General features: G+C 33.0%; 2 protein-coding genes across 3 annotated transcripts; both read left to right on the forward strand.

The window, feature by feature from the left end:
- Positions 1–664: 664 nt before the first annotated feature.
- LOC131957147 (mannose-6-phosphate isomerase-like) lies at positions 665–16,748 on the forward strand. 2 transcript variants are annotated; one of them, XM_059321873.1, is made up of 8 exons: positions 665–767; positions 9,087–9,214; positions 9,800–10,000; positions 10,478–10,619; positions 10,896–11,078; positions 11,525–11,698; positions 12,325–12,533; positions 13,584–16,748. In XM_059321873.1, exons 1-8 carry the CDS (start codon positions 752–754, stop codon positions 13,803–13,805), a joined length of 1,275 nt encoding a protein of 424 aa, XP_059177856.1. In that variant the 5' UTR covers positions 665–751; the 3' UTR covers positions 13,806–16,748. The 2 variants fall into 2 exon arrangements, with proteins under 2 accessions (XP_059177856.1, XP_059177855.1); XM_059321872.1 differs by lacking the exon at positions 665–767 and adding an exon at positions 8,116–8,237.
- Positions 2,458–7,064, forward strand: LOC131957148 (mannose-6-phosphate isomerase). Its single transcript, XM_059321874.1, has 6 exons — positions 2,458–2,699; positions 3,304–3,445; positions 3,834–4,016; positions 4,276–4,449; positions 5,367–5,575; positions 6,242–7,064. Exons 1-6 carry the CDS (start codon positions 2,505–2,507, stop codon positions 6,479–6,481), a joined length of 1,143 nt encoding a protein of 380 aa, XP_059177857.1. The 5' UTR covers positions 2,458–2,504; the 3' UTR covers positions 6,482–7,064.
- Positions 16,749–17,103: the final 355 nt, after the last annotated feature.

Here is a 17,103-nt window from a genome sequence, read left to right on the forward strand (position 1 = left end):
AATGTAGATTACATAGCATTTAATTTTACACTACATATGAAAAAGTGGCACTTAAAAGAAAACTAGTCAAAAGACTAAAAATACCTCACTTGCACACATATGTATGTATAAATGTATACGTTTTAAATATATATATATATATTTATATAATTATTGTGTGTGTATAATATGTTAACTAAGCATAAACAGATTTTCAATATTTTACTCTGAATCCCATTATAGGTTAATTAGGTTGTGAATTGCCTATATAATATATACCTGGTGTTTGAAGTAGAGCGGCAGTTTCCTTAGTAGAGGGCACGTCACCTCAGGACCGATCTAGTACTTATTGTACTTAGGGGAGGGACGAACAAAACAGACACAATAGAAATATGTACATTCCAATATCAAAACAGTAAAGTTTCGTCTCTTGGTGCTCAGCTTAAAATGTTTAGGAAGTATCCGCTTACCCCATGACTGGATGTTTCAATTCTTTGCAGATGGATAAGTTGGATCCCTGGGGGGAGGGGGGTGTTTGATAAGTGAGAGTTTTTAAGTGTGCTGTCCTGTCCACAGTTATCCAACGTATAAAACAGTTATCTTTTATAGTAGAGCAAGAACTAGGCCCATTTTACAGTTTCTAAACCGTAGACAACTTCAGCATAGTGTAAATTCCCTTGTCTTGTCAAGGCAATCATAGTAAAGAGCAGTTTATTGTTTCACCAATCTGATTAAGCATGCGTTTTGGTTAATAATAATACTGAATGACAAAATGGCTGTTCCTCAGGGTAATAAAGTTGCATTCTTTTTTATTTTGTTTAGGTATCCTATCTAGTTGAATATGTATTGAAGAACTTATCACTATACTATTTAACTATATAATTCTGTTCTAATGATTACTGTTTATTTAATATTTATTTAATTTAAATTTTAAATGTTATTTTTTTACTAGGTCGTTAAACCTAAACATTAAAATTCTCTATAGGTCTTTTTCTAAAAATAAAATGTAGCCTACTTAATGTAATCAAATACTAGCTTATACATGTAGGCCAATGTATGTTGTTTGTAATTTTGTTTATAGAATTAGACCTCGTTATGTTGAATCAACATCTTTGATAACGTGTGGGCTCTGAGGTCGTTACACGTCAACATATGCATGCGAGTTTTGTGACAAAAGATTATCGTTGTATTTTTTTATCGTTTGCGAAGTAGCAAAAAAGTTAAAATAAAAATTAGATCTTGAAAAGTTCTATGATACCGTTGATGCTCAAAAGTAGTTATGTCACTAAACTGCACAAACTGGCGGACGAAATAGAAAAATATATAGGCTATTCGTTATATAGATAATATACACTTTAACCAGAGTCTTCCCCCCCCCCCCCCCTCCTCATCAGCTCCCGGAAATTTAAGTGCGTCTTCCCAATGCGGAAAGTTTTAAGCGCCCCTTTTCAACTGTTGTTATAGGTGGGACACGCCTATCCTGCTGTTAAGGACACGCCTAGAAGTGTTTTTTTCCAGAAGTATATATTTTCTATATAAATTCCATTTCATTCGGGGGGGGGGGGGCGGTAGACGTTCTTCGGGGGGAAGGGGGGGGGGGGGTCCGACCCCTAAGAGGTGCCTGGGAGAAACTCTACCAATGGCTTCACATGGTACTCACAGACAAATGGGAAAAAAAAAGGCCACAGTGACACCATTCAAGGAAGTGACTGTGGTTTTAGTACGTCGTTGGCAGAGGGGGTGACACCCGACCCAGTGACGCCACTACAGCCTAGAGATACCAGCAGAGACATAAATGAAGAAGATGGGGTGCGACACGCCGTTCAATTTCGTACAATTTATACACCCTTTAATAACCCTTTAAAGATCTGGTGTTTAGAATTTTTCGTCTAAAATTTACTTGAAGTCTGAGCCCTATTGTAGAAAACAAACAGATCTAGGCTTAAAATAATAACTGATAATGCACTATTTTCTATTTTAAAAAAGTTTTTGAGCTAAAATGTGCAGTGCAGCAATACGCATGGGGTAAAATAGGACAAGATAGTGAAGTTGCCAGACTCAAATCAAGTGTGGACCCAAGTTTTAATGTTGACCCAGAAGCTACATATGCTGAGGTATTTAAAAAATGAGTTTGCATAACACATGTTATTGATTGCATTTAAATAGTGTTGAATATATTGCCCATCTCCCAACCAACTTTTGATACATCGTGAAATTGTTTCCTTTCTGGCTTAATGATGGTTAAACCCAGGGCAGATGAGGCTCGATAGCTGGGGAGAGCAACCCATCTAGGGGAGACAACTCCAAACTGAAACAGCAGCTGTCTTAGAATTTGTTCCAAAATGAAAAGCAGGCTGAAATCGGAGTCAACGGCCTATATGGGCATACCAAGTTGCTACCTAGACTCTAATACTTAATCAGAAGTTAATTGTGTTCGAAGGAATCCCTCCAACACTAGAATTAAGAACGAAAAAGAAAGGTAGTTAAACCATTTAAATCTCCTTTGTGTTTTACATCAGTTATGGATGGGCACACATCCAAAAAATCCTTCAACGGTGAGTATACCAGGAAAAGAAGATATCCTATTGTCCGAGTGGTTAGACAGTCATCCAGAGCAATTAGGGCCAGAGGTTCGATCACTGTTCAAGGGTAACCTGCCATTTTTGTTTAAGGTGCTTTCAGTGAGAACATCATTGTCTCTACAAGTACATCCGAATAAGGTGGGTATAAAACCTTTAGGGTTATCTCCCATTCATTTTTATTACAAAGAACAATTAATAATTAAAGTGAATGTACTGGATTTTAGGTTTTATTTTAAAAATGGTTAATAGGATAAGTCCATAAAAATAATTTTAAAAATTGTCGATCCTGTGTGGATTTTTTTTGGTATTGTCAATATGGGGAAGAAACAAAAATATGTTGCCATTATCATTTAGTGTCAAAGGCTTATATATTACACAGTGGCATCGCTAAGTCGGTTGTCATCTGGTACGGCACCTCATGGTGTAACCCCCCCCCCCCCCCCCCTTTTTTATTTTTTTCTCTCTGTAAATCTTGCAGTAAAAGCTTTAAAGTATAGTTTGCATTGTTTACGTCAGTGTCACCCCCCATCACTTGTCAGGATTGTCATTATGTACTTTTAACTTGAATTAACCATTCATTGAACTGGCAAAAAACATTTTTATGTAGCAGATAAAGCAAGGCAGTTATCACCTTTGGTGTCGACAGGAATTGGTCATGGGAGGGGAAGGATTCATATATTTATTATGTATGTTATATATTTTATATATCTAAATAATGTTTGTTATTTTGTTGACTGTGAAGGTGCATGCTGAACTCTTACACAAGACACACCCAGATCTTTTCCAAGACCCTAATCATAAACCAGAGATGGCTATAGCATTGACTCCCTTCACTGCATTGTGTGGGTTTAGGCCTATCAAAGAAGTGGCACACTTTTTACTAAGTTAGTCTTAAGTATACAAATAGAAATGAAGGTTCATTAAATCAAGGCTAATTTAGGGTTGCAATAACTTACATCTATGTACAACTATAAAAGACAATTGACAAACTTTTTTTTGCTTGTTAAAGTTAATTCAGCAACTAATTTATATTTAATTATATAAAAACATCACAAACTATTAATTATGTTTTTTAAAGAACAGGAAACATATATATATATATATATATATATATATATATATATATATATATATATATATATATATATATATATATATATATATATATATATATATATATATATCAATGAATGAATGCTTGCATTTACGGTTGTCATTAAAAACCTCTATTTGCAGTAAATGGTAAATGTTTCATTTGTTGTGTTGATGTAGGTGTTGATGAATTTCGTGAAGCTGTGGGAGAGAAAGCTTGCAAGTTGATAACTGCAAGCCATTCCATGGACATGCCTCTTCACCGCGAGGCGATGAAGGATTCTTTTACGGCTTTGATGCAACGGGACAGTAAAATTGTCAGCAGAGCATTAACTTCACTTGTGGACAAAGTGAAAGATATAAGTAGGCTCCTTGTTATGAAAACATAATATTAAGTAATTGGAAAGCAATCCAAATAATTTTATTATGAATCTTTTAAAAATATTAATGTATGCTAGTACATTTTTTTTTCTTTGTGACTTTTAAAAAAAATCTGCTTTTGTTTAGAAACTTATGTTTGCACTAGTTTCTTTACAATTATTATATCTTTATTTTATAACAAAATTTCATCTTTTATTATTCTTTTTAAATAAGCAATGATGTTATATTCTTTTTACTTTAGAGAAATCCTCTGGAAATATCAAGCCTTATGAGGGTGATGTTCTACTAAAGCTGGATAGCGAATTCCCTGGAGACAGAGGCTGTTTTGCCATATATTTTCTAAACATTGTCAACCTTGAGCCAGGAGAGGCTATGTTTCTGGAGGCAAATCTTCCTCATGCATTTTTATCTGGAGGTAGTTATGCTGTATTACCTTACACATATTCTATAAGGTTTCTTCTAGACATTTTGTTCAAAGGGGGAGCACTTGAAACTTCTCAAAGGAGAAGATTGTTTGATGTGACCCATCTGGTTAAGAGGGGGTGGGGGGGGGGGGGGTGGTTGGGGGGAAATTGATCTAACATGAGGGGTGGGGGGGGGGGGGGGGGGGGGCTGGAACTGCCTGAAAGAAACACATGCTAAAATCCAACACTCCTCCAGAAAATACTATAATTATAATGATTCAATGACTCAGCTTTGAAAAGAAAAAAAAATGAAAAGAATGTTAGTTTTTCTTTTTTTTTATGTTCTCTATCAGACCATGTAAGTAAACTAAGGTTAACTTTTCAAACATAGCAGTCAATGGGGCAAATGAAGTGGAGCTCACCTGTTGCTATGACCTCAGTATTTGATGGGATAGTGTACTCAGCACTATGCCCAGCCACATTTTCTTTCCCTAACTTGCCAGCCAGCTATTCTTCAGAGCTTCAAGGACTCAAAGACTTGAGCCTGGATTCGAACTTGAGACTTTAGGGTTAGCAGTTTGACCCGACAATCCAATATCGGACCAGGTGGGGCAGTTCATATTTTTCTGTATTGCGTAGTCAGTACTCTAGTTAGGGAAAGTAAAGGCGGCTGGGCATAGTGCTCTCCACATTATCTCTTCATATGCCAAGGTCACAGAAACAAGTGAACTCTACTTCACTTGCCCCATAGACCGTCAGGTTTGAAAGGGAAACTTTAGTGCTTGTGGATCATCTCTAAGTGCTATATCATATTAACTTAGTCTTCTTCTTCTAATTAATCCCTTTCATGCCCAAGACACATGGGGCAGATGAAGTAATTTAGTGGTGATACAATTTTTTTAGTTAAACAAGAATGTATTCCTGACAGACTGCATGGAGTGCATGGCCTGTTCTGACAACGTGGTGCGGGCTGGTCTGACACCAAAGTACATTGATGTCCACACACTGTGTGAGATGCTGGACTACACTGGTCGGCCAGTCAACAGGACAAAGTTCCAGGGCATTGAAAGCCACAGTAACATACATATCACAATCTTCAATCCTCCTGTCCCAGATTTTGGAGTCTCTAAATATGAGGTATGGCTATCTAGAGACTATATTATTTTTAAAGTCTTCATTTTATATTTCCTAGCATCATATCAGTATTTTAGTAGGCCAATACACTGAATGATTGTTTTAGTTTTTATAAAATATTGCTTAAATGAGTTGGAATATCTTTAGAAACCAGAAATATTTTGATCTATACAATGATGTAATTGTAAGTTGTTTTTTTTTTATCAATCTCTTAACAAAGGATTAACTGGAACACTTTATTAGCAACATTTCCTTTTATAAACAAATAAAAATATCTAATTTGTATTCTGTTTGCACTGTAATTTTAAATGAAATGTACTTGATTGGTTGTATTTTACAAATACTATTAAAGTTAAATTGTTTAAAAAAATTCAGCCCATAATGTTAAATTTAAAACATGTGCCTTTATATAACCAAGAATAAACATATATCATTTACATTCATTGAGTGTTTAGATACACTGTTCACTCATGTAAAAGCCACATTTTTATGAGCAAAAAATAAACAGCTTTCTATTCTTTTGCTTTTTTTACTGTTATTTAGTAATATTTAGTATACTTAGAAACTGAAATCTTCCATAATAATGTTTTTAGGTTCTGATAGATGTGCCTAGATAGAGTATTCTAAATTCTAGATGGGTGCATATTAATTTAACATTTATTTTTATAGGCGCCAACAGGAACTACTAGCTTTCAACTTCAAGGCTTTGAAAGTGCCAGTATTTGTATAGTTGTCAAAGGTCAAGGGGAGGCCACCAGCCAAAGTTTGGCAGAGCCATTGAAGCTGCAGCCAGGCAGAGTGTTTTTTGTTGCTGCAGATGCTGTTGTTAATATTGCACTAGATGATAGCCTTCCAATGTTATTATTCCGTGCCCATTCAGGTGTTTATAGCAAGACTGTTCCCCATTAGTTTATAATATTAAAAAAAAAATTAAGTAATTTAGTAGACCTATTTGAAAATAAAATACAAATTGTTTATAAATTTGTGACAAATTTAAATGTGTTAAAATCTACATTGTTGTTTCATGTAATAATATGCAAATCAGTCTATATCTTCTTTACATGTAAATGTGTTATTACTTGATAAAAAATTATTTTTTTTACATTGTTTCATGCTAAAAATTAAATGGACTGATAATTACCTATTAATAATTACTTCAATAACTTAACTGATAAATAACCTGCAGAACTCTTTACAGAAGTATAAAACAGACCTTTGGGTTTGTAAAGTTTACACAAGTTTATTGCTACTATTTAACAGCAATAAAACCAAGAGTTGGTATTTCCTTTTATTGCTCAAGGGGTAAAATTTTATTTTTCCTTTAATTGTCATTAAGTTAGTGAACATTTTTAATTTTGCCACTAAATTTTAGCAAGCTGAATTTAATAGACATTTTAAAATCTTTAATGATTTGAAAATAAAATTATGCTATGTTCTTTGAATTTATATACTTGAAAAAAAAAAGACAAAATGCTCTATTATTACTTTTTATTTGGTCAATTGAAAAAAAAAGTATATTTACTGGCAAAATTATTCAGTTATTAAATTAATATTCAAAGTTCTTTATTTGTGTTTTTATTAATTTATTATTAATTACAAATCTCACCATAATGTGACCATAACAACAAAGACTGTCATAAAACTATAGATTTAAAAGATAGGCCCTATTTATTGCCTACAACTTACCTTGAATAGTGATTTATACATTTTTATTATGTTTCTTATGTGACATTGTTAAATGTCACACTTTGATTCAAAGACAAAACATAATGTTAACTTGATATTTTAATTCCAGCTTTCTTACATAGATCTAGTAAGATTTACAGTTTATAGAATTTACAGTGTATACTAGTGTATAGGCCTACTCACCTCACAACATAAAAAAAAAAGCAACCACTTGATAAAGCTGGTCTAAACACTCTACTAGTAAATTTAAAGAAGGTAATGGAGTTTTTAGGCCCTTGAGAAATATAAAAGAGCATAGTCTTCTTGATTATTATATTTCTGGTACAAATCATTACAAAACATTAGTCTCATTCTGATGGCAATAGATTGTTCCAATTTATTATCCTTGGCCAGGCCATAGATCTATATTCCATCAAAGTTGGGCCTTTCCATCTAAATATATCAAATAATATTTATGGCATGGCTATATCTTTTTCTTATCAAATCAGCATGCCCATATCATATACAAACTAGATCTACATAGATATAGATCTACACTTTAGTTACTTTACTTTAGTAAATTAAACACATTTTTCTGTTTATTTTACTAACTTAGGACTAGATTCTACATAAAATGTAACATTCCAGCAATCAAAATTTAGAAAAAAAAAGACCCACCCGACACTACATACTTAAGTTGTTGTGAATGTTCAATGTAACTAGTGTTGAACATTTTATAGCGGATATATAAGTGTTAGAACATCTAGGCCTAATTATCGCTGAGTAATTTAGTGCTTTGTGGTCATATAATAATAAAGTTGAGCTGTTTTAAAGGCGAAAAAGAAAAGCACGTAATCTATCAATCGCGTTAACTCCCCTGTCTTGTCGGTACTTTTCAACGCAACATTGAACATTAGCAAAGTAAAATTTTGCTTATTTTACCAGTTTACGTGTGCATGCATTTCGATTAATATCAATTTATAAATGGCAGTTCCTCAAGGTAATATAGTTACATAGCTTACTTATATCTAGATCTACTTATTTATTCGTTAACTTTAAAATCGTTTACAGTTTACCGTGTGAGTGAGTGTCTCACCACACTGACCACAGAGTACAGAAGTTGAACACAGAAGACTTGAGGAGAGTAGTCTTGACTGAGTCTGAGCTAGAATCTAGATCTAGATTAGATCTAGATCTAAATCTAGATTTCTAGTCTAGATCTAGGATGTAGAATCTAGATCTAGATCTCTAGTAGGTCTAGTCTAGATCTAATGATCTAATCTAGAAATCTAGATCTACTTCTTAACAACGTGATTGTCAGTTCTTAGGAACTTCTTAGTAGTGATTGTCACTGTCAGTTCTTATCGCCTGTCTGTCATCTCATATTGTATTGATATTATTGATTGTTGTTCCTCATTGTAATTTAATTTTTAAAATTTTTTAAAAACTGTTCGGATTACTCACTCAGTACTGATTCTAAAATCTAGTCTAGATCCGAGAATTAAGCAAAATTTTTAATAAAAAAAAAGCAAATTGTTATTTGAATAGGTTCAACTAGGCATTGCTTAATGACAAAGTTTGCCACTTTTGTATATCTAGTGGAAAACATTGAGACATTGACTTTTCCAAATAGTTAAATTCATGTTTAAACAAGCTAGTTGCAATAAAAAAAATTCTGCTTGTAGTCAATATATTCTATTGTTCTGGTAGAGTTCTTCTTGAGTGATTCAGTTATGCTGAGAAATAGAACAATAGCTGTTATTGTATTATATCTTTTAGTTTAAAAAAAAAGCACCAAAATGAAGCAGTATCAAAAATATAATGCAAGATTTGTTATTTTGAAATGCAGTTTTTGAGCTAAAATGTGCAGTCCAGCAATATGCATGGGGTAAAATAGGACAAGATAGTGAAGTTGCCAGACTCAAATCAAGTGTGGACTCTACCTTTAAAGTTGATCCAGAAACCACCTATGCTGAGGTAAGTATTTTTAAAATATATAAAATTTGAGATAAAAATTCAGTGACACTTAGTGTGTTAAATGAAATTTTGTGTTCTCTAGTTAGAATCATTGTATGGTCAAAAGAACATGTATTAACAACACAGTTTGCCCTTCATGGAATGTGATGCTTATATTAAACATTTGATATCCTAGCCCATTGAAAACAAATGCCACACTTTTGTATATCAAATGGATTGCTTTATAATTATTGATTAATATTATTACAGTTATTGAGACAATAACTATATGGATTTTAATTGTTATTCATCTAAAAAATAAAATCCAATCTACATGAAAGTAAGATCACAGTGGCTGGGTGTGAACCTGTTGTTAGTTTGGAGAAAAGCCAGCAACTGAGCCTTTGCACCTAAAATCTTCCTCTATCGTTAGGTATAGAAATATATATAGGCCTGCTGTGTAGTATTTGTACTAGCCACACAGCCTTCCTGCCCCCACATTGCAGATTTGAACCATCTCCTGGCCACCTGCACAGTATTGAAATATTATCAGTAAAATATATACATAACTATAAAATACCCTACTAAATATTTTTTTAAAATCAGCTATGGATGGGCACACACCCAAATGGTCCCTCTATTGTGAGTATTCCTGGAAAAGAGGAAATCCCATTGTCGGAGTGGGTGGAAAAACACCCAGATCAGTTAGGACCAGAGGTTCGGTCATTTTTTAAAGGAAACCTGCCATTTTTATTTAAAGTACTGTCAGTAAGAACATCCTTGTCTATTCAAGCACACCCAAATAAGGTATGTATGAATATTATGGAATTACTGTATATTTTGTTAATTGCTTGAGTAAATATTTTTTAATATATTAAGTTGTTAGATACATGTGTTGAATTTATTTTGGTGTGGTTATAATGTTTATGAAAGTTTTGAAAAAATTGTTTTTTTTCCTTTAGCATGGCTTGACATAAAGGGGCACTATTTTTTTTTTTTTGTTTCCTTAAAGAAAGGTTATCTCTACTTAATATGATTAGTTTTTTAGTCAAACAATGAATAATTATTTAAATGTTTTTCACTTAAATTGTTGTTCTTTTCTTGTTAATATAATGCAAGGAACATCACTGAAGTTAGGCATGTAAATCTAGGTTTTGGTAGGAACTAAGTTATACCAACAGTCAGACCAACTATTTTAACTTTCAAAGCTGGTAAATGTAAGTTATATTTGTGTGATTAAGGAGATAATCAAATAATTTTCTTTGTTTTGTGGGGATCTTTAAGGTGCATGCAGAACTCTTACACAAGACGCACCCAGATCTCTACAAAGACCCTAACCATAAGCCAGAGATGGCTATAGCGCTGACACCTTTTACTGGACTGTGTGGGTTTAGGCCAATCAAAGACGTTGCTCACTTTTTACAAAGTTAGTCCTTTTTAAATAAAAAAACAATATCCTAATCCAATGCCTCTGTTAATTTAGTGTGTATATTAAACAGCCAAGCATTAAACATATATGCTGAGGGTTAATCTAATGCATATAGGTAGCTTCTTTCTTTTATATCTCACAAAAATTTGTATTTTACTTTTGCCATAAAATACTTTTATTTAAAAAATGTTTAAAAAAATAATCTAATTTGAGATAATCCCTATTGACATGTATATATTCACAGTAAATGTTTCATCTGTTGTGTTGATGTAGGTGTTGATGAATTTCGTGAAGCTGTGGGAGAGAAAGCTTGCAAGTTGATAACAGCAAGCCATTCCATGGACATGCCTCTTCACCGCGAGGCGATGAAGGATTCCTTTATGGCTTTAATGCAACGGGACAGCAAAATTGTTAGCAGAGCTTTAACTGCCCTTGTTGACAAAGTGAAAAATCTAAGTAAGTCACAAAAAATAACTAACTCATTGCATAGTTTGTGTAAATCTATTTTTTATATTTAAAATACATCAGTTGGCCTGCTGTTGATTTGTTTTGAAATGTATAAATGTTTTTAGTTTTGCATGATGTTAAAATTCATTATTTAATTAAATTCTAGTTTTATATAGAGGTTATCTTACTACTCTGTCATCACATTGATGAGTAAAGAATTAAAATCAGTTTTAAAATTAATATCAAGATAGAGTCTATACCTAATCATATTAAAACATCATCCATTCTTCAACTAGAGGATATTTATTATATTGTATTAATCAATCATTTGATGTATTGAATTTTAATTTTCTTTTTTCATAATTTTAATTACAACTAGTTAATATCCCTTATTTTTCTCATTTTATTATTATTTTTACAATAGCAATGATACCATATTATTTCCCTATCAATAGAGAAATCCTCTGGAAATATCAAGCCTTATGAGGGTGATGTTCTACTGAAGCTGGATAGCGAATTCCCTGGAGACAGAGGCTGTTTTGCCATATATTTTCTAAACATTGTCAACCTTGAGCCAGGAGAGGCTATGTTTCTGGAGGCAAATCTTCCTCATGCATATTTATCTGGAGGTAAACTTAGACTTGCTATATTTCTCTATGTCTTGGTGGTGTTCAACCCTTGTTGGTAATGCTGATGTTAATTTTAAGTATAAACAGAATTGTTTTAAACAAACTTTGTGTTTATTTTTGAACTCCTATTGGAATTCCTAAAAAATTTTCCCCTCTGCTATTACATACACTAATGATACATTGATGGGCAGATTTAAAATTTAAAATTAAAGATTAACATTTGTTCCTTCACTGAACTAAAGTTTTGTTTAATGTATGATGGTTGATTGGTCAAATTTCTCTGCTTTTACTTTATCTGACATGAGTCGAGTACCATCAGAGCTGGATGGACTAGCTTTTATTTTAATCACCTTTTAGACCTAACAATCCATAGGGCAGGTGAGGTAGAGTTAATGATTCTTGGCCTTGGCATATGAAGGTATGATGTAGTCAACACTATGCCCAGCCGTTTTTTACTTTCCCTAACGTGATTTAGGACTTCTTGTAGACTTAAATCTGGACCGAGATCTGAACTTGAGAATTAAGGGTTAGCAGTCAAGTGCTCTATCACCTGACCACACCAATCCATCTCTTAAATCACTGAGTTATGATAAAAATGATATTAAAAGTGAATGTATTCCTCTCAGACTGCATGGAGTGCATGGCCTGTTCTGACAATGTGGTGCGGGCTGGTCTGACACCAAAGTACATTGATGTCCACACACTGTGTGAGATGCTGGACTACACTGGTCGGCCAGTCAACAGGACAAAGTTCCTGGGCATTGAAAGCCACAGTAACATACATATCACAATCTTCAACCCTCCTGTCCCAGATTTTGGTGTCTCCAAGTATGAGGTAAGGCTATAGCTTTCAAGTTTTGTTACAGAATTAATATGTTATGGCTTAATGTCAGTCAATTATACACTGAATCATTTAGAAACCATCAACACTTGAATGATGTTGTCCACATGGTTATCTGTTAAAATTTGACCTGCATGAGAGGTCAATTTGAAAAATTGTTTATTGAGATCAGAGGTTGTTTAAGCCAAATTTCGTTCCCCTGCATATTTTGTCATTGTAAAGTTTCTCTTATACCTAGCAAACCATTGGGCAGATGAAGTACAGTTCATGTGTTTCTTGACCTCGTTATTTGAAAGGATAGTGTGCTCAGTGCAATCCCCAACTGCCTTTACCGTATTCAATGTAAGTCAGGTACCCATCAGAGCTGGGTGGACTCAAGGATATCCAACTGGCACAAGTCTGAAATGAGATCTGAACTCGAGACCTTCAGGCTAGCCGTTACTAAAAACATATTTTGGTCTTAAGTAACATCTTGTAATAAGGTAGTTGTTGGGTGCATAATTTATTCAGCAGCAAAATTAATACTTATGTAATTTATGCCATTTTGATTAATGAGCAACAACACTATTACTAAACATACAAATATGAACAAATAAATAACTTAATATTTTGACATTTTGTTTTTAACATTACACAAATAAGAAAAAAGATTTCCATGAACTAATATTACGCAACATTTGGAATAACTTAGCTTGTTTGCTAAGATACAAAATTTTACATTTGGCACTGTAATATGTTTTGTGTGTTGGTGTGGCCTAGCTTTAGAGCCCTAGACTGCTTACCTGAAAGTCTTGAGTTCAAATCAAGGTTCAAGTCATTAGAATTTCCCTGAGTCCACCTACCTCTGGTGGTTACCTAACTCACGTTGAGTAAAGGGCATATGCTGAGGTTACAAAACATATGAACTCAACTTCCTTTGTCCCATGGACCATCAGGTTTTCAAAAGGGAACTTTAATGGGAACTGTAATGTTTTAAGCTTCTAAAAGTTTGTAAAGATCATTAACTATAGTTGTCTGATATCTATTTTAAAATGGCTTCTGCAGGTGCCTGCAGGAACTTCTAGCTTTCAACTTCAAGGCTTTGAAAGTGCCAGTATTTGTATAGTTGTCAAAGGTCAAGGGGAGGCCACCAGCCAAACTTTGGCAGAGCCATTGAAGCTGCAGCCTGGCAGAGTGTTTTTTGTTGCTGCGGAAGCTGTTGTTAATATTGCACTAGATGATAGCCATCCAATGTTAATGTTCCGTGCCTATTCTGGTGTTTTTTAACAAGAGTGCTCCCCCTTAGTTTATGATTTGCATGGGAAAAGAATAAAACTGGTGTTGGCTAAAAAAAAATGCTTAAGAATTAAAGCAGTCAATAACATGATCTATAGTGCTTTTAGATGTAAGAAATTAGTTTTATTTCTTATTTTTAGACAATCCAAATATGTTTTCCATCATCGAAATCCAACTTCATTTAATAAGTTTTTAACATCAAGTCTAATATTTTAGCTTTCGTAACATGAAAGTAATAAGGGAAGTAGTGTAAATCATTTTTAATGTGATCTTTTTAATGTTTGCATGTTGCCAGGTAGCCAAGATGTTTTTCTTTTATAACTATTGATCAATATAGCCCTTTAACCAAAGCATCTTTATTAAAAAAATGTTGTCTTTGTAAATTGAATGGGTGATGCCACATTGGCCTTTTATTGCATATCTCTTTTTATAAACATTACATACTCTTTTGGGCAAACTGTGTTGAGGGGTTTTAAAATTATTATTTTATTTAACTTCTTAAATGTTTATTTTTGAATGCACGACTATGAGATATAATTTCAGAGCATCGTTTTGCATGTGATTGGTAGATATTTTATCATAGGTTACCTATGTGAGCTGGTTGTATTTTAAGAATACAGGGAGATAACCTGTACACAAGGGAGATCAGTATCAACAGCTGAAACAGGAAATGTTGAAATTAAAATGGAGGCCAAACAGAATAAGATATTTTTGTTAATATATGTAACCGATAGAAAAATTTGTGTAATGTTTTGTAAATTTTTAATGCAAGTTTTAAAAATGTAAATAACCCTTTTTTAATTGGCTATCAAGTTTCTGTACTTTTTGCTTTGACAGTGAAGGCTGATCTCAGATTAAGGAATAATTTATTTATAAATGGGCAAATAACTTAACTAGACCAGTCATGTATAAAAATTAATTTATTTAATAATATTAATTTTTGCCTTTAAATAATTTAATTTCTTACCATTTAAATAGAGTGTGTAAATACAGTAAAGCTAGAGCATGTATTTTTGGCCTTTTGTTGATGCTGTGTAGTAGTCCCACCAGTAAAAAATGTATTACACAGTATTGCATGGCTGAGTGGAGGTTTTTGAACCCATGTATACTCAGGGGTTCCTCTAGTTTGTTCTATCTTTATACTTGCTTCATTTCTTGCATTTTACCTCTCTAAATTTCAAATTAGCTTGAGTAGAAAATTTTTCCCTGATTTAGCAGCCATTGTTTATTTTCTTTATAACATATGGTGGAATACTTCTGAAAAAAACCCAAAAAAACCTATTTAGTAAATTTTGCTTAAAATTTTAATTGCTTGCTTAATGAACTAATTACTAATGAAGCAATTTTCCCTCACTGAGACCACAAAGATCTGTTGATGTAAAAAATGTTTTTTTCACCACTTCTGCATGTACTCATTTATTTTAACAAGTTTTTGATTGGCAAACCATTTTATTAAAAAAAAATTATAAGTATTATACTGTTATTACACTTTTAAAAAAATTATTGTAAATCTCAATACACACACGCTCTTATTTTAGTTGGAAATTTTTAACCAGGTTTGTATTTTTTGTGTGTAATTTTTGTAATAGCAGATTATGTATCCTTTGCTTTCTTTTTAGTTAAGATAATCCCATATTGTCTCCCATTGAAGGAGACTTACATAGCCAGGGGAGCTCACTAACCATATTTCTGTCATGGAAAAAGAAAAATATTCTTTTTTTTTTCAGTATAAGGTGTTCTTTGTTATTAGCATTTTTATTCAAGTAATGTTTATTTAACAAAATAGCGAAATATATAAAATAGTTATTGAGGATAGATAAAGAGCTCAGGCTATGCTAAAGAAGTTTGAGATCCATTGATATGGGAAATTTCTACACTGTAATGTTAAGGTTGAAATAATGAAATTTAAAACAATGTTGTAGTAATTGGATTTTGTGTATTTTAAGATGGTTGCAAGCTTTAAATTACAAAACATGTCTGCTCTACAATTGTAAGATAATTAATTAGAACTAGTGTGTTGATTGATTTTATTTAGTCAAGAAAATATTCTCTGCTCTTTATCAAATGAAACCAGTATTGGATTGTATTGTTGTGTCTGTCACTTTCAATCTGTCATTCCATTAGGTCAGAGGTCAGAGACCTGAAGTTGTAAGAGGCTTTTTGAAAAAGTAAATGAGACTCATTTTGGAATTAGGGCCTACTAAATTGCCAAATTTGAATTAGTATTGTGAATAAATATTACTGTAATTAAAAAAAAATTCAAATAATTTTTATATTATGAAATATTATTAGGTCATTTAATAACTGAATTCATTTTTTTTATAGACAAGTGACTTCCCCTGTTACAATTATGCTGTCCCTTGTCTAAAGCAGGGGTTTCCAAACTTTTCAGTCCGAGGGCCGCATTAACTATCAAATTTCAGTTCGGGGGCCAATTTTTCCAAGACATGTCTTTGATTATTCTGGGCAAAGTTCCTTAACCATCACTAACAAATGATTTCTTCGTGGATGAAAAGATCTCCGCGGGCCGGATGAGAGGACTTCGCGGGCCGCATCCGGCCCGCAGGCCGTAGTTTGGAGACCCCTGGTCTAATGTAAAAGTTAAAACATCATACAGATGCAACATAAACTTACATGTGTACAACTTGACAGGAAGACTAATTTACTTAACAAAAAACTAAAACACATTAAAAGTTTCTAAATTTAAGTTAACAGAAAGAACATATAACTCTCAAGTGTCTTAATCGCATTAATTGTTCAGGTAATCTGCCCTTGCCTGTTGCTCCCTACATATTTACATAGCACATGTAATTTATAAAAATGCCTCTTAAAAGGTGTGCTGACCACTGCATTAGTTAAGCCTTTGGACCTTTTCTACTGCTTTCTCTTTATGTTAATGGAAATAATGGAATAAAATAAAAAGTTGGATCAAAACCTAGTCTTACTGTTTTATTTGAAGTATATTTTCTATATCAATTCTATTTTGTTTTGGGAGTAGGGGTGAAGCCCCACCTGAAGCCCCGATCCCTAAAAGGAACTTTAATTGCGACAGTCTCTATCAACAAATGACACCAAGGCGCACATAAAAAATACATTCGTTTTTTTTTCTGTAAATATATTTTTATCCCCATGAATATGTGTTTACTATAACTTGACATGTAAAGTTAAGCAAAAAACCCTCACAATTACTACTTCCGGTCAACGGAAATTACTCAAAATTTGACAGAAAGCAGAAAATTAGATCTTTTACTTACATGTGAAATTTCATTTATCTATCTGAAATAGTACC

Source organism: Physella acuta, unplaced genomic scaffold (assembly GCF_028476545.2).
Source record: "Physella acuta isolate Inbredline_101_S28 unplaced genomic scaffold, ASM2847654v3 ptg001214l, whole genome shotgun sequence".
Lineage (NCBI taxonomy): Eukaryota > Metazoa > Mollusca > Gastropoda > Physidae > Physella > Physella acuta.